Genomic DNA, 25,848 nt, shown 5'->3' on the forward strand with positions numbered 1-25,848 from the left:
AATAAAACCACAGAATGCTAGGTGTTATTTTCCACAATACCATAAGATGCTAGACTCTTTATCCAACGATATCACAGAATGCTAGGCTTATCTCTTGTATCACAGAATGTTAGGCTCTATCTTCCACAATACCACAGAATGTTTAGTTTTATCTCCCATTGAATGCTAGGTTTTATCTCCCAAAATAACATAGAATGCTAGGCACTATCTCCCATAATACACATGTACCACAGAATGCTAGGTTTTATCACCAACAATACTACAGAATCCTAAGCTCTATCTCCCACAACACCACAAAATATTAGGCTTTATCTCCCACAATACCACTGAATTCTAGGCTCTTTATCCCACAATTCCACAGGTTGCTAATGCTTGGTTTTATCTCTCCTTATACCACCAAGTACTGGACTCTGTTTATCCCACACTTCCACAGAATGCTTTATGTCCCACCATGCCACAGAATACTAGGCTCTTTCTCCCTAATTACCACAGAATACCAGGCTAAATCCCCCACAGTACAACAGAATGTCAGGTTTTATCTCCCTCAATTCCACAGAATGTTAGTTCCATCTCGAACAATACCACAGAATGTTAGGTTCCATCTCCAACAATACCACAGAATGCTAGGCTCTATCCCCAAAGAAATCAGATAATGCTAGGCTCTATATCAAACAATACCAAGGAATGCTATACTCTATCTCCCACAAACCACAGAATATCAGGCTCTATCTCCTACAGTACCACAGAATGTCAGGCTCTATATCCTACAATACCACAGAATCCGTGGCTATTTCTCCTGTAATACCTCATACCTCAGATTACTGTAAAACACTTTTTATTCACAAGAACTTTATTTTCACGTAATTATGGGAGATAGTCTGCTCGCAAAAATTCAAGCATATATTTTTTATACAGCAGTACCCAGAATTCGTGAAAACTTGTCTTGCTAATAAATACCACGTACATATCTCACAAAAATAAGGAGTCCCGAAAATTTGGTGATCTACAGTATCCGGCTTTTCTCCCACAGTACCACAGTTTATCGGGCTTTATCTCCCACAATACCACAGAATGCTAGGTTTTTACCTCCCACAGTACTACAGAATGCTAGGCTCTTTCTTCCATAATACCACAGAGTGCCAGGTCCTTTCTCCCATAATACCACAGAATGCTAGGCTCTTTCTCCCATAATACCACAGAATGCTAGGCCCTTTCTTCCATAATACCACAGAATGCTAGGCTCTTTCTTCCATAATACCACAGAATGCTAGGCTCTTTCTTCCATAATACCACAGAATGCTAGGCTCTTTCTTCCATAATACCACAGAGTGCCAGGCCCTTTCTCCCATAATACCACAGAATGCTAGGCTCTTTCTTCCATAATACCACAGAATGCCAGGCTCTTTCTACAATAATACCACAGAATGTCAGGCTCTTTCCCTTACAAATCCAGAGAAATCAAGACTCCCATCTCCTTTACCCCAGATTGCTAGGCTTTTTTTTTCTCTCACAATACCACAGAATACTAAGCTGCAAACATCAGTTCACATTAAGTGTTATTTGTTATTGCAGGTCGTACATACAATGACTTAAACCAGTATCCTGTGTATCCTTGGGTAATTGTGAACTACGACTCGGATGAATTAGATTTGAAACAACCAAGTAATTTTAGAGATCTGTCAAAAGTAAGCACATTTGTATGTTTCTGGATATTGCATACCATATACTGTGGTTTCATTAATATTCGTGGGCATCAATTTTCGTGGATTTAGTAAAAATCACAGTTTCGAGGATACGTAAATTCGTGGATAATGTTCCTAACAAAAAAAATTTGTCGGTCATCTTTTCATATTTTCTCTCTCTGTACGCTTTAGCAAGGAACCGTCCTGTCATTTACAATGTTTAGAGTACGTAAATATTTTTAAGAAACATTACTAACAGCTAAAAACTTTAATTTATTACAGTAAAACTTGTTGAATCCGGATGTTGTGCATTCCGGCATGTTGTTCAGTCCGGCGTAATATTTTAGTCCCTTGAATTTTCTTTATAGTTTATGTTTAATAAATGTTGTTCAATCCGGATCTTGCCTATTCTGTAAACCGGCCGCTATTTAAAGAACTAACTGCTCATAATTAGTACAAATTATCTTCTCTAATCCGGCCACTTATTTTTACCTGTGGCCGCTGGTCATTAGAGAAGTCTCGCGTGGGGTAATTATTGTCCCGTTAATGATCTATCCTGTATCGACAGTTCAGATTTTAACAAACGTGATAAAAAAAAATCATTAATGGCTCAAGTAAGGCGTTGAAACTCGCAAAAGATCGAGTGATAGTGATGGTTGCGTGTAGCATGTCCAAAGAAAAACTTGGAGACTTATTCATGACCTCCTTTCTACTTTCTTTTTGCGTGCACGACGTGCAATTCGAATTACTTCCCTTTGTGTCGCTAGTTTAGAAAGAAGTTAATTTAAGAATTTGTCCCAAAAAAAATAATATTTACAGCTACGATGAGGTTTTGGAGTGTGTTTATAACATTTAACGATTTTCAAATTTAATGAATGACCAACAGATAATATATTTCGTTACTGAATAAAAAACTTAAACAGAAATGAAAATTCTGAAGAACAAACAGAGTTCAAAACAAACGAAATAGACGATGTGTTCAAGTGAAACGTAAAAAATGACACATTTGATTAAGTATTTATTTACCATCTTTGTTTATCTCTATGTAATTTTTAACTTGCTATAACGATTCAATTTTCTCCAATCCGGATGTTGTCTAATCCGGCCAAAAATTTTGGAACCAATGGTCGCCGGATTAGACAAGTTTTACTGTATTTATATTTTACTAATCTGTATTTTTGGAAATCAGAACCTTTAAGCGTTTACAACGCAGTGTGGTGTAACAATAAAGGGTTAGGCATTCCAAATACCTTTGGTGTAACACTATGAGCTCGATTGGCCAATTAAATATCGGATATTGAAACAGAATATTAAAAGCAATTAATTAAAAAATAGACTTTTATTTAATCAACGCTTCGGGGAAAAGATTTGCAAGTATCTCAAAATATCAAGACAGTTTGGATTTTATCTTTTAGGCACACATGTTTATACGGACGATAATAAAGTGTGGCAACAGGATATATTAAAAACAATTAAGTATTTTAATTTACAAAATGGTGTTAGATATTTATTTTCACATGCACGGCGTGTGTTTTTGGACTTGACAGAGACATCCAGACCCCCTTGTTTGTAAATCTCCGAACAAACACATACACGCTCGCTGGATATGACCTCACGCTTAAACATGCAAAATGGATGACAAATAATTAAGATGGGCTTCGAATTGCATAACTTTCGCAACATACATACCAGTTATCTCATGTTTAGCAAAAAATATGTCTCTAAACAAACAGATAAAAGTCAAATTAGCATTAAATTGTCAACGATAATTTGTTGTTTTCATTGTGCAGGAGATAATGGGGTTTGGACCCTTACATTATTTGAGAATAACAAATTTAACACATCATCCTTTGGGGTAATACCACTGATTGGTATATGCACTGCGTTGACGGATCTACGTGTTGTTTGTTTATATCCCTGCAGAATATTAAAACATTTTTATTCAAAAGTCCAGATAATTATGTAAGAGTATTTCTTACCTTCCTCTTTTTTAAATATTCTTAAAATGATAAAATACGCGTTTATAAAGTCAATCTGTTGGGAAAGAGGGGGGGGGGGAGGATTAGCATATATTAACGAAAGAGAAAGGGCTTTTTAAACAGTGTTAAAGGTTTATCATAAATCAAAATGGAGGCACCAGATTTCGATGAACATTTGATTTCGTGGATCGATTCAACGACGAAATCCACGAAAATTGGTGTTCTACGAATAATGATGAAACCACAGTATTTAGTTTTTAAAGGAATTCTGTGTGCATTACTAAATTGTGAGAGTTAAATTTTGTTTCTCTTTATTCAGCCAATTGGTGCTCTGAACCCCACCAGAAGGGAGTTTTTTGAGGAGCGCTACAATTCTTGGGAACACGATCAAATTCCCCCATTTCACTACGGTACTCATTACTCTACGGCAGCTTTTACTCTCAACTGGCTCATCCGAGTAGTAAGTAAAAAGTGGATCCTCCTAGTACAGTATAATTTGTCTAATCTGGATTCTGAGTACTCTGGGATTTCGTCCATTTCAGCTTTAAATTTTAGTCCCAAGTGTATTATGAAAAATTCTGTGAAGTTCAAATACTGTCTATTTTGTTTTCTGAACAGCCATATAGGTCCCAATTGCTCATAATTAATGGTAATCATTTCCTCTAATCTGGCCTCTCAATATTACCTGAGTCACTTCAGTGCAATGAACACCTTTCATGGTAGATGTGCTAAAGTGTGTTTACCAAAGTGCCATGATACGAACTGAAAACTGGCAATAACACAGACCACTTGAATAAATATAAGCTTAGGTTTAGTTACAAGTAAATTAAAAAAAAAAAAGTGCATGTTTAACTTGAATTTAACATATATCACAAAGTATAACATAAAAATTAATGACAATACAAGTACACCATTTACAAATCTAAATTTAAATCGGGATTGAAACTCAAACATCTAATTTTAAAATGGCACCCTAACTTTGGAGGGAAGGCATGAATTTTTACATGAAAAATTAAATGTCAATTTTTGAGTTCCCCAAAAATAATAACAAAATATCACAGGGATACATGTATATGTTATATAAGATGCCTTCTGAACATAGAGATAACTCCTTATTTCATTAAAGGAAAAACACAAAAATTGGGTTTTGAAGATTAAATATGGTCATTGCCACAAAATAAATATGCAACATACCAAAAAATATTCCAAAAAACTCACCTCTTGATGAAAAATAAGGTTTTGGTATAGTAGACTTTTGAACTCTCATAAAATAATTCTTTATCTTGTAAATGTTTTGCATTTGGATGTGTATTCTATTTAGTTCCTTTCGCAGAAAGCAGCTACTGCTAAATCAAGTCAATCGTTAATTGTGTTGTATATATATATTTATATGTAGAATATACAGAAGTTGCTAATTTAAATGTAGGCTAACTTGATGAAAAACCAATTTCCGCTAAATATAATACAGTTACAGTATTTCACATCATAGTTGCACATCCTCAGGGTTGTCCTTAGGACCCGGGGGCCGGGGAATTTCCCCACCTATAATGATGTAATCCTCCAGTTATTCTGATATTCTCCCTCAGCCCCTCTTAGGGGAGGAACTCCAGACCCCTTTCTACTTTTTTAATGTCCCCTGCTATTTCAAATCTTAACGACAACCCTGCATCTTATATTTAAATTCTGTGTTGCTTTTTATACCCCCGCTCCGAAGGAGAGGGGGGTATACTGTTTTACCCTTGTGTGTCTGTCTGTCTGTCTGTCCGTCTGTCTGTCCGTAACAAACTTTGGTCGCAGTTTTCTCAGCAACTACTCATCAGAGGTGCTTGAAATTTTAACACACTCTTTGTTTAGGCATGCCATATGGTGGGATTCATTTTTGTACGAATTCGATGTCAACTTCCTGTTTATCCGTGCATTTGTCCGTACCATACATAAAAAAATTTGGTCGTAGTTTTCTCAGCAACTACTCATCGCAGATGCTTGAAATTTTAGCACAATCTTTGTTTAGGCATGCCATATGGTGGGATTCATTTTTGTACAAATCCGATGTCAACTTCCTGTTTATCCGTGCGTCTGTCCGTATCACACATAACAAACTTTGGTCGCAGTTTTCTCAGCAACTACTCATCACAGGTGCTTGAAATTTTAACACACTCTTTGTTTAGGCATGCCATATGGTGGGACTCATTTTTGTATGAATCCGATGTCAACTTCCTGTTTATCCGTGCGTCTGTCCGTACCACACGTAACAAACTTTGGTCGCAGTTTTCTCAGCAACTACTCATCATAGGTGCTTGCAATTTTAACACACTCTTTGTTTAGGAATGCCATATGGTGGGATTCATTTTTGTACGAATCCGATGTCAACTTCCTGTTTATCCGTGCGTCTGTCCGTACCATACATAACAAATTTTGGTCGTAGTTTTCTCAGCAACTACTCATTGCAGATGCTTGAAATTTTAGCACAATCTTTGTTTAGGCATGCCATATAATAGGATTCATTTTTGGAACAAATCCGATGTCAACTTCCTGTTTATCCGTTCGTCTGTCCGTACCATACATAACAAATTTTGGTCATAGTTTTCTCAGCAACTACTCATCGCAGATGCTTGAAATTTTTTCTTTGTTTAGGCATGCCATATGTTGGGATTCAGTTTTTACAAATCCGATGTCAATTTCCTGATTATCACTGTGTTTGTCCATAACTGAACTTGTGTATTCACATCAGAGCGGGGGTATTATTAGTGAGCATTGGCTCACAGACTTCTTGTTTTTGTTTATTTACATGTATTTATTTTTTTTGTAGGAGCCATTTTCTACTATGTTTTTGAACCTTCAAGGAGGCAAGTTTGATCATGCCAACAGAACATTTAGTTCTGTAACACAATCTTGGAAGAACTGCCAGAGGGATACATCAGATGTCAAGGTATGCAATTAGAGCAGTTTGCTCAATAGTGTTAATTTTAGTTCACCTGAACCATTGGTTCAAGTAAGCTTTCCTGATCATAGTGTATCTGGCATTTGTATGTAAACTTTGAACATTTTAAACTTGTCCTGTAGAGCCACTGGGTCAAGTTAAAAAAACAAACAAAAACAAAATTATTGAAAACACAAAATTGCCGAAAACGTCATTCAGAATTGCTATTGAATTTGCTTAAATGAACGGTTTTGTGTCTTGTCAAAGGGATATACATGTAATTAAGAAATTGATAAAATAGAGTGAAGTCTTGTGAAAAAAATTATTTTAAAGAATCACCGAGCCAGGAATTAAAACTTTATATGCAGGCTGCCTATATAATGAAGATTCAATTTTGTTAATGCAAGCCCCATTGGGTCATAGTGGAGGCATAAAAAGATTTGAAATTTTACATTGAAATATAAATGGTATCATCTCAAGAACTACAGGATTCAAAATTTCAAATTTATTTCAAGCATACTCATCTTGTAGAGAGATTTAATCTACTGGTATGTTCCCAAAGGGCAATGATAGGGGCTACAACAGGGGTCCATATTTTACAAAATAATATAGTAAAAAAAAAAAAAAAACTTACCTTGTGATATTCAGGTGACTGGGCCTCTTGTTAAATAAAAAGTTATTATGAATGAATTGTATTTTCAAATAAGCAGAATGCAATTCATTTGACTTCATTAACTGCCATAGGTTGCAATTTGTTACTTGTAAAAAAAAACTGTTGTTTATCCTTTCTACAGGAGCTGATCCCTGAATTTTTCTTCCTCCCAGAAATGTTCATCAATCAAAACAGATTCAAATTTGGTAGACAGGAAGATGGTGGGGAGGTTAGCGATGTAGAAATGCCACCATGGGCAAAGAACCCTGATGATTTCGTCCGAATTAACAGAATGGTCAGTCCCTGTAAATAGAGCTTATCAGTTCAGTGATGGTTAAGTTCAAGAAGACTAACTGTATTAAACCTTTTCAATTTTAGAGTTCCTTTTTCATCCATGAAATTTGTTTTATTCTGGGTATATGTTCATGCATCAAGTTGGCAAACTTCCCCCCCCCCTTTCCCAAAAATAAATATGAAAGTGTTATGAAATCTTGAATTATTTCAGGCCTTAGAATCAGAATTTGTGTCTTGTCAACTTCACCATTGGATTGATTTGATATTTGGATATAAACAAAGAGGTAGGTATTCATCTTACTATCATAATGCATGAAATTAGAAATTTAATATGTAAATTGTAAAACATTGTAAATTACATTCAGTTTCAAATGCAGTTAATTGAAGGTATCTTAGTATTTTATATTAGAAATGGGTTCCTACATGTATTTGCAATCACTTTTTGTACCTTTACAGTTAAGTATGATGTTAAAAATTAAGAGGTTTATTAAAAGAAAATTACAAATACAGTGTATCAGTATATGGATATGCTTTGTTCTAGGTCCAGAAGCAGTGCGATCTACAAATGTTTTTTACTATCTTACATACGAAGGCAGTGTCAACCTAGAAAACATGACAGACCCTGTCATGAAAGAGGTTTTATGTTTTGAACGTAATATTGAACATATTCATCTCATGTGTAATAATACTGATTGCAGATAATATATTTCAAATCTTTCATAAAAAAAAGAAGAACAATCACATTTTTTTTGCAAAGACAATGTGCTCCAGAAGTAGGACACTACACTGAAGTTTTGAGTAAATTAAAATGTATTACTAACAGGCAATAGAGAACCAGATCCGCAGTTTTGGACAAACCCCCACCCAGCTCCTTACAGAGCCACACCCACCCCGCAGTTCTCTGATGCACCTGGTAAGTTTGACCCTCGCTGATACCCAACATTGGTCATGACACAGTAAACAAGTAACATATCATTGTTGTGCTTTTTGTGGATTGTTACTCACAGCTTCATCCATAATACTGTTTCTAACCAGTTCATGTAATATGGCACAGGCTTTAAAATATTTCTGTTCATTGAAATCTGTTGCTGTTTGGGGAAATGAGAAATTCATGTCATTGTATGATGGACAATGACTTTATGTTCATGAATTAATTGAAAAGTCCCTGAAAGTCAGGACTAACTACTAATGTGCTGAATTTTCAGATGTCTGAGCGATATCAAGAGAACAAACTCAGAGGGAGAAAGGTTCACTTTAATATCAATCATTTTTGGTGGTAGTTGTACAGGACATTATTACGTTTAATTTTAATTATGCCAGATTGTTTTTTTTTCTCATTAGTGACTTTGAGAGGAATGTTTAGAAATTTCTAGATTGAATGATTTTATAACAAAGGTGATGGGATATTTTATAACTAACTATTTTATGAAGTAACAACTAATTCATTGTAAGGAATTAGATGATTTGACTCTCTCAGTTACTTTGTCTATTTTGTTCAATTATGTGGAGTTGGATAAATTTTTGGAAAGAAATTGTACTTCTTTTATGTTTAATATTTGTATTGTTATTGCAAAACATTTTTGTACTCTAACTTAATATGGCATGTAACTGATACCATATTTATGTTGAAACAATGATAATTATAGAACTGAATCAGCAAATACATGTAGATATAAAGTATCTAAATTCTGTAAATTTATCATATGTGACTAGTAATTACCTTTCAGCTTTAGAGAATCTAAGGCAGTAAGAGCTTCTAGTAAATTACTCTAAAAAAATATATACAGAAAACTAAGTTGTTGTTCACTTCATTTTTTCCCTGTACACTTCAGACTCCAATGATGTTTTCCACGGTCCAAGATGATGTGTGTATGATCATGAAGTTCCTGTCCAATTCTCCTGTCATTCACATCGCGGCCAACACTCACCCCGCTGTCCCTGTCCCCGCCGTCACAACCATCACCTGCAACCACAACTTTGCCGTCAACAAATGGAACACTGCCTTTCAACGTAAGTAATGATAAATTATCTGTTTTCCTAAATAAAAAGAGCATGTATCATCATTTTGGAGGTATTTTCTCTATTGCATGATTTTGGCTGCTGTGCATTTGACCTCTTATTATTGCCTTTAAAGTCTTCTTTCCATTTTTGAATGAGGTATATGAAAATTGCAATCTTACAGAACAAGGCCCTCCCACAAGTTTCTCCTCAGATAAGCCTGACCCACAGTTAAATCTGCCCCTGGCTATGGACCAACTGTTAGGTAAGGAACAATGTAATCTACCGGTATAGGCAAAACAATGTCAATGTGAGGGAGGCATCATGTCATACAAGTCTTCCTTTGGTGTTTTTGTAAATATTTATCATTTTAATCAGTTGGTAAATTTCAATGTTAATTGTAACCTCACTATAAGGGAATATTGATGTAATCGTTTTATTTATGTGTACACCCAAAAGTCTACTGTGACATTTCGTAGTTAAATCTTCCAAAGATATAATGTCTATCTGTATTATGATTGTGCATGGTATTGTTCATCTTTTGAATTCGTACTCACAGAATTTTTTTATGTATGTCTCTCTAACATGAATGATAATCTAAATATTTCTCAAGAGAAATTTCTGTTAATGTTGGATGTGTCTTTGGCATGTAAAAGTATTTTCATAAATTCTTCTACTTGTGATAACACGAAGACTTCAGAACATGTATAATTTTAATTGACACAAAATCAGTATGTGTTGAAAATTATCTGTATATATTTTTTATGACCTTTCTCTCTGCATCATCAGAATATTGCTATGACAAGAGGATTGGTCATTAAATTCCAAGTGTGTAAAATACAATAACAGAGCTGTTTACTTCCAGTATTATGGAAATTCCATATTTATCTTGGATTTTTGTTTCAAAATAAAGATTACGGATCAGCGTCCACAAACTATGCTTCAAGGATATGCTCCAAATTGTTCTTTTTATGTTGCGTCAATTAATACTTAAGCAGTGATAGGGATTTAAATTACTGTATGCTGTAGAAGAGGGTAAACACCTCTGCAATAATTTAGAATAAATGATAAATCAGAAGAAAATATTGGGAGTGCTGGTTATCCTTTTGTCCCCTTTATGTGTGTGGTGGGGAACATAATTGTTGTCCTTGACTCATTTTCATCATCTTTTTTCCATTTCTGTTTTTGGTCGGTCCCGTTGCTTTTAACTCATTTCCAGTGAATCTGTTGTAGATATACTCAGAAAGAGCAAGGGCCACCTAGGGCCTTTTTTGGCCCTGTGAATTTCTTAAAAATTGAAACTGCTCAGTTTTGGTTGAAAATGCTGTATTTATCACTTGGACCCTTGGTGATTATGTATCTATAGAACATGAGATAATTTTCTCTCTAGTCAATGCATTATGACGTCATGAAATGCGTCATTTTTACCATATCCTGTAAATTTCTTTAAAAATAGCCAAAAGTTGAAGTATTTTTTCAATATTTCATATAGAGCACAACCTCTGATCCAAAATATCCAATTACATAATGAAAGATCTGTTTCTGAAGATAATAAAACATGTTTTGATTTTTGGATCGAGGTCTGTGCTTATATTTTCTTTGCTGAAGGTAGTCAAATACGCCTGTTTTCTGCAAAATTCAAGAACATAACATTTTCATAAAGCCTGTTTTCCATTACCTGTATTCTCAAAAAGAAAATTTTTTTCATAGGAAATGAGAACACTAAGTTTCTACTTAATTTTGATATATGAAATAGGACAGAGGGTGATAGTCAATTAATTGATAAAAGGACAGGGCCATTTTATGCATAAAGTGAACCTAGCTCTTTAAATATGTGTAAATATACATTTTGGTTTGAGAGAGCATTTTAACCTTGTCAAAATTTTCTAACACCCAGAAGAATTCCTCTCTTGTACATATATTTTATATAGTAGTTACAAAATGATATTTCTGATTATTATTTTTTTCACCCAGACTTTGCATTTTCTTCTTGGTTTATTTTGTTCAGTATAATGGAGGATTTCTAAATAATGTCTTGCACAGAAATATTTTGATGGAAGCATTTCGGCTATCCATAGTATTAAGATCTTCAGATATGATGTCACATTGCTTGATTTAGATATTAAAACATAGAAAAATTTGATAATTAAAAATGATAGGCTTATTTACTATATAAATAAAAGACCTGTCCTCCAGAAATGGTTTTCTTATCACTTGAACACTTAGTTCCAACTCTTAAAATTTCTGAATGGAAAAAAAAACAGCAATTGTGTGAATAAGATCTGTCTAAAAAATTGTACTTTGCCTTACTTGAATGGTTACCACTGGTGCTTGGATATACCCCTAAAGGACTTTGACATAATTATTTGTAGATGATTTTAGATGATGTAATTTAAATTTAATTTCATTACTTTTACCAGTAACAAACACTGGCCTACAGCGACGATCAATGGGAGACAACTTTGACGAGAGATTAAAACCCACTCATCAGAGTTTTGTCACATCAGCTGACAACCGATTCATATTTGCTTGTGGATTCTGGGACAAAAGCTTCAGAATTTTTAGCTCTGATTCAGGTTGGTACAAATTTTGAGAAAACCTCAAGTTAGGTAGTTTGCATACTCTCAGAAAGATCAATGTTATACAATCTGTATAATAAAATACAAGAGGAATTGTTTGTGTAAATTTATTACCAATTATTTTTGTTTGGTAAACTTTTTACCAATTACAGGTTCCACTTTGGAATTCACTTTAGCTAAATTGTTGAATAATTACATATTTTGAAACTTTCACTGCAGGAAAGATCCTCCAGGTTGTGTACGGGCACTTTGATGTGGTGACCTGCATTACAAGATCAGAGTGTAATCTAAATCAGGACTGTTACGTTGTCACAGGATCAAAGGACTGCACAGCCATGGTGTGGATGTTTACATCCCGTAACCAGGCTATCATAGGAGACAATGGAAGTAAGTAAACTGTAAACACTGGAATATCAGGGGTAAACTGTAAACACTATAATAACTTACAGTATGATTACATGACTGAAATGATACAGTTCTATAGGAATTAATGCAATAAATTAGAATAATAAATGTATCACAAAACACCACAAGTTATTTGTTGTAGATGAATTTTTAACCTTTTGCCATGTAGCATAAGATCTGTGATGTTTTACAGGCTTAGAACACCCCACTCCAAAGGCCACCCTGACAGGCCATGATTCGGAGGTGATTTGTTGTGCTGTTCTGGCTGAACTGGGGCTGGTACTGAGTGGATCTAGAGGTAAAACATTTACATACTATCTGCCATAAAAGATTCCAAGGGCAATAACTCTAATTCTTACACTATCTTGCTCTTGGTAGAGATCACAAAAGCTTTAAATTTTACATGAATTGGAAAAGGATTTTTTTTTTTAAATCATAACACAGTCAAACCTTCGTATCTCATATGCAATGGGGCCAAGAAAAATCTTCAAAATTGAAGTGTCTGAGGATTCAAGATAGCAAAAGTTAAAATAAATAAAGAAAAAAATGTTTGGACATCCAACTCACTTTGATATATCCATGGTAGATGAGATATCGATGTTCAAGATACTTAAGTTCAACTGTATTTCAATTTTACAAGGCCTGTAGATCTGTTTTAAATCAGTGTACTTCTTGTATAATTTTAGAGTGTAGACAGACTTGTATCTTTTACAATATGTAGATGACTTGTTACAAATTAATAATTGTGTGTTGATAAATTTTTTTGCAGAGGGAGCCTGTTTGGTCCACTCTTTGAATGGGGACCTCCTGCGATCCTTGGACCCACCTAAAGGTTGCCTGTCCCCTGAGCTAATCATTGTGTCCAGGGAAGGATTTGTACTGGTCAAATTTGACCAGGGTCATATATGCAACTTCAGTATCAATGGACGTCTTCTACAGAATGTCAACCACAAGGATACCATCCATGTAAGACTTGACTTTAAATCTATGCAGTGTACTTCTAGAAAGATAGTTTCCCAAATTAAAAAATATATTAATTTTTCCTCCAACAGTTGTAACAGAGTACATGATATAGAGCCTTCATTTAAAGTTCTTTTCTTCTGGAAGACAGAGTTGATCTTATTGCATATACCATGTTATTATACCCCCGCTCCGAAGGAGAGGGGGGTATACTGTTTTACCCTTGTGTGTCTGTCTGTCTGTCTGTCCGTCCGTCCGTAACAAATTTTGGTCGCAGTTTTCTCAGGAACTACTCATTGCAGATGCTTGAAATTTTAGCACAATCTTTGTTTAGGCATGCCATATGGTGGGATTCATTTTTGTACGAATCCGATGTCAACTTCCTGTTTATCCGTGCGTCTGTCCGTACCACACATAACAAACTTTGGTCGCAGTTTTCTCAGCAACTACTCATTGCAGATGCTTGAAATTTTAACACACTCTTTGTTTAGGCATGCCATATGGTGGGATTCATTTTTGTACGAATCCGATGTCAACTTCCTGTTTATCCGTGTGTCTGTCCATACCACACATAACAAACTTTGGTCGCAGTTTTCTCAGCAACTACTCATCACAGTTGCTTGAAATTTTAACACACTCTTTGTTTAGGCATGCCATATGGTGGGATTCATTTTTGTACGAATCCGATGTCAACTTCCTGTTTATCCGTGCGTCTGTCCGTACCACACATAACAAACTTTGGTCATAGTTTTCTCAGCAACTACTCATCACAGGTGCTTGAAATTTTAGCACACTCTTTGTTTAGGCATGCCATATGGTGGGATTTATTTTTGGAACAAATCCGATGTCAACTTCCTGTTTATCCGTTCGTCTGTCCGTACCATACGTAGCAAATTTTAGTTGTAGTTTTCTCAGCAACTACTCATCGCAGATGCTTGAAATTTTAGCACAATCTTTGTTTAGGCATGCCATATGTTGAGATTCAGTTTTTACAAATCCGATGTCAATTTCCTGATTATCACTGTGTGTGTCCATAACCGAACTTGTGTATTCACATCAGAGCGGGGGTATTATTAGTGAGCATTGGCTCACAGACTTCTTGTTTTTTATAATTTTTTAAAAAAATCAATTAAAGGGCTCAGTAGACTCTTAAGTATATTATTGATTTGTATATCCTCAGTTTGAAAACTCTCTAGAGATAGTGTACTCATGTATCTTTTTAAGAATTAAGCATGAATAACACAACAAGACCACAATTTTTCATCTTGTTTATTTGTAGACAATGATTCTTAGTCGAGATGGGCAGTACATGATGCTGGGTGGTAATTCTGGCATCGTAGAAGTCTGGAGGTCACATGACTTGACCCTTCTATATACATATCCCCCATGTGATAGCAGCATAAGGTCACTGGCATTGACCCATGACCACAAGTAAGTCAGTAACTGTGACAAAAGTAAATTTTCTGCTATGGCAGTATTTGATATAAATGGGGTAAGGTTTATGAACATTTTATTTATGAGACCTGTTTCCCAAATCTTTCCAGTGCTTATTTGCAAATTGAAATCTGAATTAAAGCAACAGAGGCCTTATTCCCAGGCTAAGTTTCATTGTAATATGCCATTTTGGAAATATATTTCCCCCTCTTGAACTTTTTAGAAATTAAAACAGCTTGTGTGCCTTAAGTCACTTAATGGAGACTTTAGTACTTTAAACAATATTTGCTTTGCAAATTGCAAGGAAAATGCTAAATGACTTTGAAAAATCAAAGATTATTATAAAAAAAAACACCATAAAACATTTTTTTATTTCAAATTATTTAAGTTTTGTTAATTCTATTAAATTTTTCTGTAATTATTTATTGTACTTTAAGTCTCAAGACACAAAACTTTTTTCTAAGCATTTAATACGACATTGTTAATGAAGATTATGTCCCTTGTCCCACTTGGCATAATTTATCTTCAGAATTAATTCAATAATAGCTTATGGTTTGCCCTTTTGCTTTGTAATAGGGCTTTAAAGTGGATTTAGTATCAGGAGAGTTACACAGAGTCTTTTTTATAACATCCCAATTTCAATAATTCATCCTTGAGATTCATTAGAAAATTCCAGTATTTTGTACTTAGTCCTAAGGTGTTTGCTTTGTGTTGTAGGTTTTTACTGGCAGGACTTGGTACTGGATGTTTACTGGTGTTCAACATAGACTTCAACAAGTGGCACCACGAATACCAAGAGAAGTACTAACATTCCTCAGTCTAGTCGTCCAACATTCCAAAGTGTGATATCAGCAGGCTGCCATAACACACAGTAGCTAGAGAAGTCTCTCTCCATAGGAACGGTTGCAATGCAATATCTCAAGTGTGGATTTCTTCTGTGCAATGCTAACTTTGTGAATTATAAATTTTGTAGGGACTTAAAAATGGTTTTTACTATACTATTGTATATTGATATAGATGTTTAGTTTAATGGGAGGGAAACTGTGATAGGTTTAGTAGAAGAATATTTATTTCAAAAATGAACAATTTTCTATTTTTTCACAAGTGCAGTGAAAAACTGTTTATAATTTATTATAGAAATATGCTTACAAAGTATATGTTATAGAAACATTCCAATGATAGACTGGTGTGATATGCTTCTCTGATTGTAGGAGAATATTAGACGTATGGATTTTATTCAGTTCTAAACTGAAATTTATTACCAAAAGATATGTATTCTGTGAAATTTTTATATTTTTTTTTTTTGCATGCACCTAAACATAAGCAAAACATTAACATTCAAGTGCTAATGTATTCTTTTTCATATTCTAGAACTTTTCATTGTTATTATGACCACTGAAGTCCAAATCATAGCAACTTTACACACTGTGAAATACATGTTGTTTCGTTACTGAACAAAATGAATATGAAATTTTTTTTTTTCTTGTAGAGGTACAATTTTTATATGATTAACAGAAGTCAAACATTAAATGAGTGATAAGGAATTCTGTAAACATATCATTATCATCCCTCATAGCGTGTTTGGTTGTGTACTCTCTAACCATTTGTCTGCTTGTATATTTAGTGCATTATGCTGGATTTGTAAGGGGACTGCGATTTGTTGTTATAAATAGAATCATAGCTAATAAACTATAACATTGATAATGATTAGCTTCCCTTTTTTTAGTAGAGAAAGAATTGCAAAAAATAAGATAAAACATTTGTACATGTAGTGGTTTATTTTATGAAAGAGAACATTTCAAAATATGTGTTTTATGTTAAGTAACAAATGTGCCTGCACATATTAGAATTGCATTGAAATATTAATATATACATATTTATAGATAACGGGTTTATCAATATTCAATAAACACTTAAAGGAGATATGGGTTATGAAAAAAATATTGCAATATTGTATAATATTCCCATAAAACGCGTACATTCATGCTCTTCATTTCTATGTAAATTAGACACCATTTTAATTTTGGATGAGTATTTCTTCTTGGAGCTACATAATCATGATTTACAGGAATGTTATATGATGCATTGCAAATGAAGGTTAAATTAAGGACATTTCTGCTCAGCTGTCAGCCATTTTTACCAAACATCTCTTGTTTTATCCATCAAAGTAAGCATAATTTTTTTAAGCCACTCCCCCTTCTTTCTATTCATATTTTCTAGGTAGTTTTGACAATATTCTGAAAAAATAGGAGGAAAAGTTTAATTCTAGATCACAAGTTTTCTGGGACTAATATCTTTTATTCAAGTCTATGGAAAGTCCAAATTTTCAAGGCCTTATATCTAATAATAAATAAATAATGATTATTTTAATTTTTTCGTTTCAAATGATGAATTTATTGAATTAAAATGCCAAAACTGACAATTCAATTTATCTCAGCTAGAATAGGGGGTAACAGTTTTATGTATATCTGTCTAATGCAAATTACATCTTCTTCATTCAAAAACTTTCATTTTCTAAGTAAATATCCTGAAATGGTTTAGAATAGGCTTATTATCAAGTCGATTTCCACAGTTTTATGAGAACTTTCTGTTCCTCTTTGACATAGAGATGGATTGCTATTCATCATATTCATAATCAGTATAATAAGCAAGATATGTGTCTCTTTATTCATTATGTTCATCATCAATGTAGTAGATAGGGTTATCCTGACTCTGAAGGGTTTCCTCTTTCCTGGAAACTAGTGGAACTTTCAGGTGCTCACTGTCCGTGACTGACGGTGTCGGAGAAGAGTCGGGCTCGGCCTTCTGTCTTTCCAGTGTCCCAGTTATCCCTACCATCAGTCCATTTTCATTAGAATTGACACGGAGATGTAAACTGTCCATAAGTGTTTCTCTTTCTACATCAGTTGGGTCACCATTATTATGACCGTTAGAGTGGATGTCCTCACCTTTTTCCGTATAATTAACTGCAGGTCGCGGAATTTTGGTGAGGGTAAAATCCTCTGCTTGATATTTGTTCGCCAGTTCAAATGTTCGCGTTCTTTTGCGTCTGTAAGATTCTCGTATACATATGACAAGACCTGCAGATATTAAAACAAAGCAAAAGGCACCGGCGGCAATAAGAACAATGAGGTCTATTTCTTCCAATCCTGCAAGTTTATCTTTACCCTTGTCCTTCACAGATGGCCTCATATTTACTTGAATAGCTTTGTAATGTTCTATTCGTCCAAATATGGTGACATTTATATCAACAAAACTAACTAATTCTTTTAAAGAGCTAAAGACCAATGTGCAATTTTTCTCAGGTATCTGGTAAAGTGTGAATGAAATTCTTAAAGGATTACAAGCGATGTTTGAAGCGCTGACTGAAATTTTCGGATAATTCAGTCTGTGGATAATCTTTTCTTGTAACTGATCCCAGAAAGTTTTTAACAAAATCTTGTCTTGTACAAGTGGCTCACAGTTTCCTTTGAATATCATCTCAAATGTGTGGTTTACAAAAACCAAGTATACGGACGTTCCATCTGTTCTTTGAGTTGTCGATATAGGTTCAGCGGTGACCAAGTCTACAGATGTTCCATCTGTTCTTTGAGTTGTTGGTATAGATTCAGTGGTTGTGATATACGCAGAACTTGATGTCACTATTTTGCTATAGAGGGATGTTGATTGTGGAACAAATGTATCTTCAGTGGTAGAAATGGAATGTGTAAAACCGTGGAATGCCGATTCACGACTAAGAATTGATGAAGAAAGCGGAATCGATGTTGGATAAATAGAAGCTAGATAGCTTGGTGGAGGTCGAGTCTCGAGAGTAATTTCTCCAAAAGAATTCGGTTCAGTGGATGTTTTGGTACTTAATTCCTTTGGATATGTTAAGATACTAGAAGCAGCTTGAGTGAAAACACTAGACGCAGCTTGAGATTTGCCAGCATAAATGTCTGTAGAAATAAACGAAAATGCCGAGTCTGCGCGTTCAGGCGAAGTTGAGGAAATTAAGAAAGTAGTGTCGGTGATTTGTGTTGCAAAACTTTCCAAATCGGAACCCGTAGTTTGTGGTGAAATCTTTGTTGCAACCTGAAGAAAAGAACTCGTATTGCCAGTTGTTAGCGAAGAGCTTACCATCGAGTCAGTTTCATTTTGTAAATTTTGAAATGACGTTAAATAAACACTAGAACTTATTGATGGAAATACTGAAGAAAATTCAACAGATGATAGGTCTCTTAACGTCTCCATGTCTCCGGAAATTAAGTCATTTTGCGACGAGACTGGCAAAATAGTCATCGATTCGATGTCAGAATAAGAGGTTGATATTACACTAGTAGTCACAGATTGTAGTGATGGCACTACCTCACTGGATGATGGAGATGGAACGGTTTCTGTGAGGGTAAATGCCGAGGATAACGCAGGTCTGATGATCGTCGTAAAGTTATCAGCTGATGACAAGGACCGTGTAGTGGTAGATACATTTTCTGTTACACTAGATGACAGATAAATCGAACTGCTAACTGAGAAACTGGAGGCATTGCTAGAAATGTATGGGTGTGTTGTAAGAGAACTTGGTGAAAGAGTAGATTCACTAGATGTGAAATTTTCAGTCGTGCTTTCCATTGGAATAGAAAAGGTTGAATAAAGCAGTGAAGGCTCAACACTGACGAATTGTGACGGTTTGGGTGATGCAGAAACCTCAGGCTGCGATGTGTTTGTAGATCTGGCATCGTAACCCATTAAAGTGTCCAGGGAATTTGAAAAACTTTCATGACTTGATACGTCTACTGATTTTGTAAATACGGACCCATTTATTCCGATCACACTTTCCTCCGAAGAAGTTAAGGAAGGTGTTAAAAAGACATCAGTTGATGGCGAGAGTGTGAAATTTTGTGTGGAGGGAAATTCGGTAGTGGGTGTTGCTATCAGATTCACCGTTGATGCCACGTTTTCCATAGAAGACTTTGGAACGGATGATGTGGTGTTTTCCTCCAACGAAGCAGAAACTGTTTCATCTCCACATACACAACCTGATAATTGCAAAGTGCATGTACTGATTCATCGATTTTAATTGTCTTCAAAATAATTCAAAACATAACAAGGTAAAGGTCGCCGACAAAAACAGGATATTATTAAAGACATGCAGAGTCAAGAAATTAGATCACTATATTTAGAAGTGGATAATTACCTAACATAACGAAATAAATGGTTGTTCGCCACCACATGACCAAACCAATTGTCGGAGTATTGCACACCTATAAAACGAAGAGATCTTAATTATTATCACTCCTGCATGATTGCAAAAGTCCTGGAATTACTAGGTGTCATTCCCATGTAAAGACAATCCTGTAGGTACAAAAAAGATGAAAAAATCTCATTAAACTGAAGAACATGACTTTAGCCGATTTATCTCCGTATAATGTAGAAAATGTTGATTAATCTACTTTTGTATGTATCGATCTGGACTCAATACAGCAGAATGCGAGGTACACAGTTCCCAGAACTGCGCGGCTTTTGGCGGACTTCGTAAATCGTGTTGACAAGGAATTCAACATCTATAAAATTGTCTAAATAGGAACAACTTTTTCCCGATTGACAGTCGATTTTTTTATACTCAATCTTCCAAACTCGGAAAGTTTTTAAGTATTTCAACATTGTAATCATAATTCATTTATTTAAACGTAATGTGTTAATATTCTAGTGTTAAACTTAAAAGAAAAGTTTATCTTTTTCATGTATTATTTTTTTTAACCTAAGATGTTTTTATCTTCTTTTTTAGCTCACCTGAGCCGAAGGCTCAAGTGAGCTTTTCTGATCAAAATTTGTCCGTTGTCTGTCGTCGTCGGCGTCGTCGTCGGCGTCGTTGTTGTCGTAAACTTTTCACATTTTCATCTTCTTCTCCAGAACTACTGGGCCAATTTCAATCAAACTTGGCACAAAGTATCCTTGGGTAAAGGGGATTCAAGTTTGTTCAAATGAAGGGCCACTCCCTCCTCAAAGGGGAGATAATTATGAAATAGCAAAAAATTAATGGCATTATTGAAAAATCTTCTTCTCAAGAACCAATGGGCCAGGAAAGATGAAACTCATATGGAATTATTGTCAGGTAGCGTAGATTCAAGTTTGTTCAAATCATGACCCCGGGGGGTAGGGTGGGGCCACAGTGGACGACCAAAGTTTTACATAGGAATATATAGGAAAAATCTTCAAAAATCTTCTTCTCAAGAACAGCAAAGCTATGATTGGTCATATTTATATGGAAGCATCCTTGGGTGGTGTAGATTCAAGTTTGTTCAAATCATGACCCCCGGGGGTAGGGTGGGGCCACAATGGACGATCAAAGTTTTACATAGGAATATATAGGAAAAATCTTCAAAAATCTTCTTCTCAAGAACAGCAAAACTATGATTGGTCATATTTATATGGAAGCATCCTCAGGTGGTGTAGATTCAAGTTTGTTCAAATCATGACCCCCGGGGGCAGGGTGGGGCCACAATGGACGATCAAAGTTTTACATAGGAATATATAGGAAAAATCTTCAAAAATCTTCTTCTCAAGAACAGCAAAGCTATGATTGGTCATATTTATATGGAAGCATCCTCAGGTGGTGTAGATTCAAGTTTGTTCAAATCCTGACCCCCAGGGGTAGGGTGGGGCCTCATTGGACGATCAAAGTTTTACATAGGAATATATAGGAAAAATCTTCAAAAATCTTCTTCTCAAGAATACAAATGTAGCAAAGCAATGATTGGTATTATTTATTTGGAAGCATCCTCAGGTGGTGTAGATTCAAGTTTGTTCAAATCATGACCATCGGGGGGGTAGGGTGGGGCCACACTGGACGACAATTAAAGTTTAACATAGGAGAATATAGGAAAAATCTTCAAAAATCTTCTTCTCAAGAACAGCAAAGCCATGATTGGTCAAATTTATATGGAAGCATCTGCAGGTGGTGTAGATTCAAATTTGTTCCAATTATGACCCCTGGGGGTAGGGTGGGGCCACAATGGACAATCAAAGTTTTCATGGAGTATATAGGAAAAATCTTCAAAAATCTTCTTCTCAAGAACAGCAAAACTATGATTTGTCATATTTATTTGGAAGCATCCTGAGGTGGTATAGATTCAAGTTTATTCAAGTCATGACCCCCAGTGGTAGGGTGGGGCCACAATGGACGATCAAAGTTTTACATAGGAATATATAGGAAAAATCTTCTTCTCAAGAACAGCATAGCTATGATTGGTCATATTTATATTGGAAGCATCCTCAGGTGGTGTAGATTCAAGTTTGTTCAAATCATGACCCCCAGGGTAAGGGTGGGGCCACAATGGATGATCAAAGTTTAACATAGGTGTACATAGGAACAATCTTCAAAAATCTTCTTCTCAAGAACAGCAAAGCTTTGATTGGATATATTTTTTTGAAAGCATCCTCAGGTAGTGTAGATTCAAGTTTGTTCAAATCATGACCCCTGGGGGTAGGGTGGGGCCACAATGAACGTTCAAAGTTTTATATAGGAATATATAGGAAAAACCTTTAAAAATCTCAAGAACAGCAAAGCCACGGGTTGTAATATTTATATGGAAGCATCCTCACATAGTGTAGATTCAAATTTGTTCAAATCATGACCTCCAGGGGTAGGGTGGGGCCACAATGAAAGTTCAAACTTGTAGAGAAAAAAGTCACAGTTAGTCAAAAAATTATGTAAGCAGTGTAGATTTACTTTTGTTCAAGTCATACCCCCCCAACTCCCTTTTAGGGGTAGGTTGGACCATTTATGTATTTAAGCTTTTCAATACTAAACTGATTTTTCCTTTTTTCCTGGCCACAGTGCTCAGTAGGGCTGTCACGAGTACCCGAAATAACCGAGAACCGCGGTCCAAGTTGTTCGGTTCGGTTCCGGTTCCATTTTTCCGGATTTCGGTTCGGGTCTGGTTTATATATTAGAGTCTGTTCAATACAAAAAATGGCGTCGAAATCAAAGGAATGACGACGATAACAGTGATAAATAAACATCACAACTGAAATCTACTTCATTCCATGACAAAACACTTGTCACGGAAGTATTAGATAATTATCAAAACGAGCAGGAATGGTCAGGTTGTGGGTAATAGTAGACCAAGTCACCGATGTCTAGACGTTCGCATGGTTAAGACTTGTTTCCAATGTAAATTTAATGTAACAAATAATTTAAAAGATTTTTCAAGTTAAATTCATGAAATTAAGGTTTAAAATAGATGTAAATACCCGACCCGAAAAACCCGAAACCGAACCGAAAATTTACAGAACCGACCCGACCCGAAAAATTTTGGAACCGTGACAGCCCTAGTGCTCAGGTGAGTGATGTGGCCCCTGGGCCTCTTGTTTTTATATTAGTACAATGAACAATTAAAGTGTATCGCTTTGTGGCCACGCCAGAGACCCTTAGCCATTCTGTTCTGTGTCCCTTGCGATAACGCGACAGCACTTGCGATAACGTCATTACTGAAGGGGATCAAGTTACCATGATCTTAAAATAAAATACCAATCATATTATGTTAAAACTGATAAGGTATAGTAAGTACGTACAAAGAAATTTTAATTTTTACTCTAAAAATAGCAGGTTTTCACAAATGAACCGCTGCAGTCATCACTTGTAAATACTAAAGTCTGAAGAGTTGATGATGACTATTTCGAGTTAAACTCGGTGACACCCATCGTATAAAAACGCTCCATCCTTTCACAGACAAAGGATGTTAAGTTCCATTAAAACACATGGCTATTGTAATGCGACAACATTTGTAAATAAAACATAAAATAATTTTGATAAATAAAAAGACCCTCCCAGATACATTATATTCTGGTATCTGGAACAATATTTAGCATTCCTGTACTTTTACCTGTTGTATTTGAATAATATATTTTTTTTTAATAATTCTTTTTATCTACAATAAAATCAACTTTAAAATGAAAAAAAAGAAACTTAAACAGATGGCTAATTGCCTGCGTGATTGGTCTGAACTTTGAACATTTTACAATACAGATGTTTGGGTGGGTTTTTTTTTTTTAAACTTTACAAAAATAAGGTATTTGAGAGAGAGAGAGAGAAATAAGAGAGTATTCCAAGAGTTAAAACTAGAACACAATGCATGAATTTTGAAAGATTTTCCTTAAAAAATTTCAACCCTCCAATACACAGTGTAAGATATTACCTGATTTTGAGATCCAAGCCCTGTTGAAAGTGCGATGCTGAGTGCGTTATCTACTCATTATGAGTATAGAGGAAATGTAACAGCCTCGTTAGTATATATCGCGCACTAATCACTTACCTTGTACAATCGTTTAGCTATTATTTGCAGGGGATGGTATCTCTTGCTCTTCATAACAGCACATTCCCGAATGATCTACATTAGTGGATTTCTATATTTTGTTTTAAAGATATTTTTAAAAAAGTGTTCTGGGTGTATCCCATTTATTGTTGCCATAATCTCGATTATGTGATGCTGCTATTTTGATTGACAGCCTGGGCGGGGCGCATCGGCGCCGATGCTCAAGTGGATGAGGACTTGAATAGAATTACAGTAAAAAAGGAAAAACAAACAGCCATGGGAATTCATATTTATAACATATTTTGTTTGAAATACTTGGGTAATTGAGACTAGAAAAATGATATACTAGTATAGTGAAAACGTTATACAATTATTGCTTTTTTCCAGGCAATACGATGAAAGTACAATGTTTACCTTGATTGAACCCCCCCCCCTCCCCAGCTATAATTCTTTTAGTATATGATTCAAATATAAGTAAAGAAAAAAAATTAATTACCCAAAATAGGATAATTCTCCCAACTCCAACTTTTATTTTGGGGGGAATGGGAATATCAACTGTCAAGGCCAATTAACAGCGGGACCAGCCTTTCAATGAACCTTTTATACTAAATTCAGAGTAAAAATTTCCGTTCAATAAAAAAAGGGTGGGGGAGGGGCAGGCCGGCATCCCTCACTCCCACCCTCGATCACCCCGGATTCTATGTGCCTGAATGTTATGGTCACCTGAGTAGAAGTTGGATGCAAGTGAAATAACTTTCCAGAACTATTTGTTCAAAAGTGATGGCAAAGGATAAAGTTTTTTTTTGTGACTGTGGTATAGACGGATTGACAAACAGACGGACAGATCGACAAATGCGCAAATGCGGGGAACAAACATATTATGAATAGCAACGATCAGCCTAACCTAGAAATCTAAAAAAAAGTGTCGTGAAGAGAATTCGTTATTTTTATTACAGTGTATTTCTTTAAATCAAAGATTCAGGGGCATATAGTTTTTGGTCTGTCTAGCAGTACGTTTGTCCGCGAAAAGTTTATTTCTTTAAATCAAAGATTCAGGGGCATATAGTTTTTGGTCTGTCTAGCAGTACATTTGTCCGCAAAAAACTTTTTAACCTTGGCTACAACTTTTGAATGTTTAGTACTAGGTCTTTTCACATGTGCATTTCTTATGACAAAACCTTTGTTTGGGTACCAACATTTTTTTACTTCGTAGTTACCTACTTATGAAAAAACTTTAAATTTGGACATAATTTCTGAACGGTTATTGCTAGTGCTTTCATTTTTCACATGTTTATTTCTTGTAACAAGACCTTCTGTTGGATAACTATAGATTTTTTACATCATTACCTTGACCTTGGAGTTTGACCTCCCTTTGATACAACCATAACCTTGGTCATAACTTCCAAACGGTTAGTGCAAAGGCTTTCATATTTCATATGTGTATTTCTTGTGACAATCCTTTCCTTTCACAACGTTTTTGCCTTCATGACCTTGGCCTCGAATTTTGACGTACTCTCGAAAAAAACAACAACAAATTTTGCCGTAACTTCTAAATGGTTAATGCTAGGGCTCTCATATCACACATTTGTATTCCTTGTGACAAGATATAATTTCTTTGGGAACGACCATTTCAAATTTTTACCTTGACATTG

General features: G+C 35.2%; 2 protein-coding genes across 6 annotated transcripts in view; one reads left to right on the plus strand and one right to left on the minus strand.

Moving 5' to 3' along the window:
• The window catches only part of LOC133197203 (neurobeachin-like), a 121,782-nt gene extending 105,175 nt beyond the window's left edge, over window positions 1–16,607 (plus strand). For 2 of the 4 annotated variants that reach the window (XM_061333111.1, XM_061333112.1), the window contains 15 exons: window positions 1,573–1,685; window positions 3,981–4,121; window positions 6,471–6,590; window positions 7,376–7,528; window positions 7,739–7,811; window positions 8,069–8,163; window positions 8,351–8,440; window positions 9,360–9,537; window positions 9,710–9,790; window positions 11,946–12,101; window positions 12,324–12,491; window positions 12,703–12,807; window positions 13,279–13,475; window positions 14,749–14,900; window positions 15,621–16,607. In XM_061333111.1, coding sequence (XP_061189095.1) covers window positions 1,573–1,685; window positions 3,981–4,121; window positions 6,471–6,590; window positions 7,376–7,528; window positions 7,739–7,811; window positions 8,069–8,163; window positions 8,351–8,440; window positions 9,360–9,537; window positions 9,710–9,790; window positions 11,946–12,101; window positions 12,324–12,491; window positions 12,703–12,807; window positions 13,279–13,475; window positions 14,749–14,900; window positions 15,621–15,711 — 1,913 coding nt within the window. In that variant the 3' untranslated portion in view covers window positions 15,712–16,607. Of the gene's footprint in view, window positions 1–1,572; window positions 1,686–3,980; window positions 4,122–6,470; window positions 6,591–7,375; window positions 7,529–7,738; window positions 7,812–8,068; window positions 8,164–8,350; window positions 8,441–8,732; window positions 8,819–9,359; window positions 9,538–9,709; window positions 9,791–11,945; window positions 12,102–12,323; window positions 12,492–12,702; window positions 12,808–13,278; window positions 13,476–14,748; window positions 14,901–15,620 lie in introns of those variants that run through there. The other 2 variants (XM_061333113.1, XM_061333114.1) reach the window with 2 other exon arrangements.
• Window positions 16,608–16,673: 66 nt separating this feature from the next.
• On the minus strand, window positions 16,674–24,364 carry LOC133197204 (uncharacterized). 2 transcript variants are annotated; one of them, XM_061333115.1, is made up of 3 exons: window positions 24,197–24,364; window positions 20,077–20,143; window positions 16,674–19,918 (listed from the first exon to the last, which is right to left on the minus strand). In XM_061333115.1, the coding sequence occupies exons 1-3, from the start codon at window positions 24,248–24,250 to the stop codon at window positions 17,568–17,570; spliced, it is 2,472 nt and encodes an 823-aa protein (XP_061189099.1). In that variant the 5' UTR covers window positions 24,251–24,364; the 3' UTR covers window positions 16,674–17,567. The 2 variants fall into 2 exon arrangements, with proteins under 2 accessions (XP_061189099.1, XP_061189100.1); XM_061333116.1 differs by having other exon boundaries at window positions 16,675–19,918; window positions 24,080–24,331.
• Window positions 24,365–25,848: the final 1,484 nt, after the last annotated feature.

Source organism: Saccostrea echinata, unplaced genomic scaffold (assembly GCF_033153115.1).
Source record: "Saccostrea echinata isolate AGI-Se365-2 ecotype Australia unplaced genomic scaffold, CSIRO_AGI_Sech_v1 ptg000030l, whole genome shotgun sequence".
Lineage (NCBI taxonomy): Eukaryota > Metazoa > Mollusca > Bivalvia > Ostreida > Ostreidae > Saccostrea > Saccostrea echinata.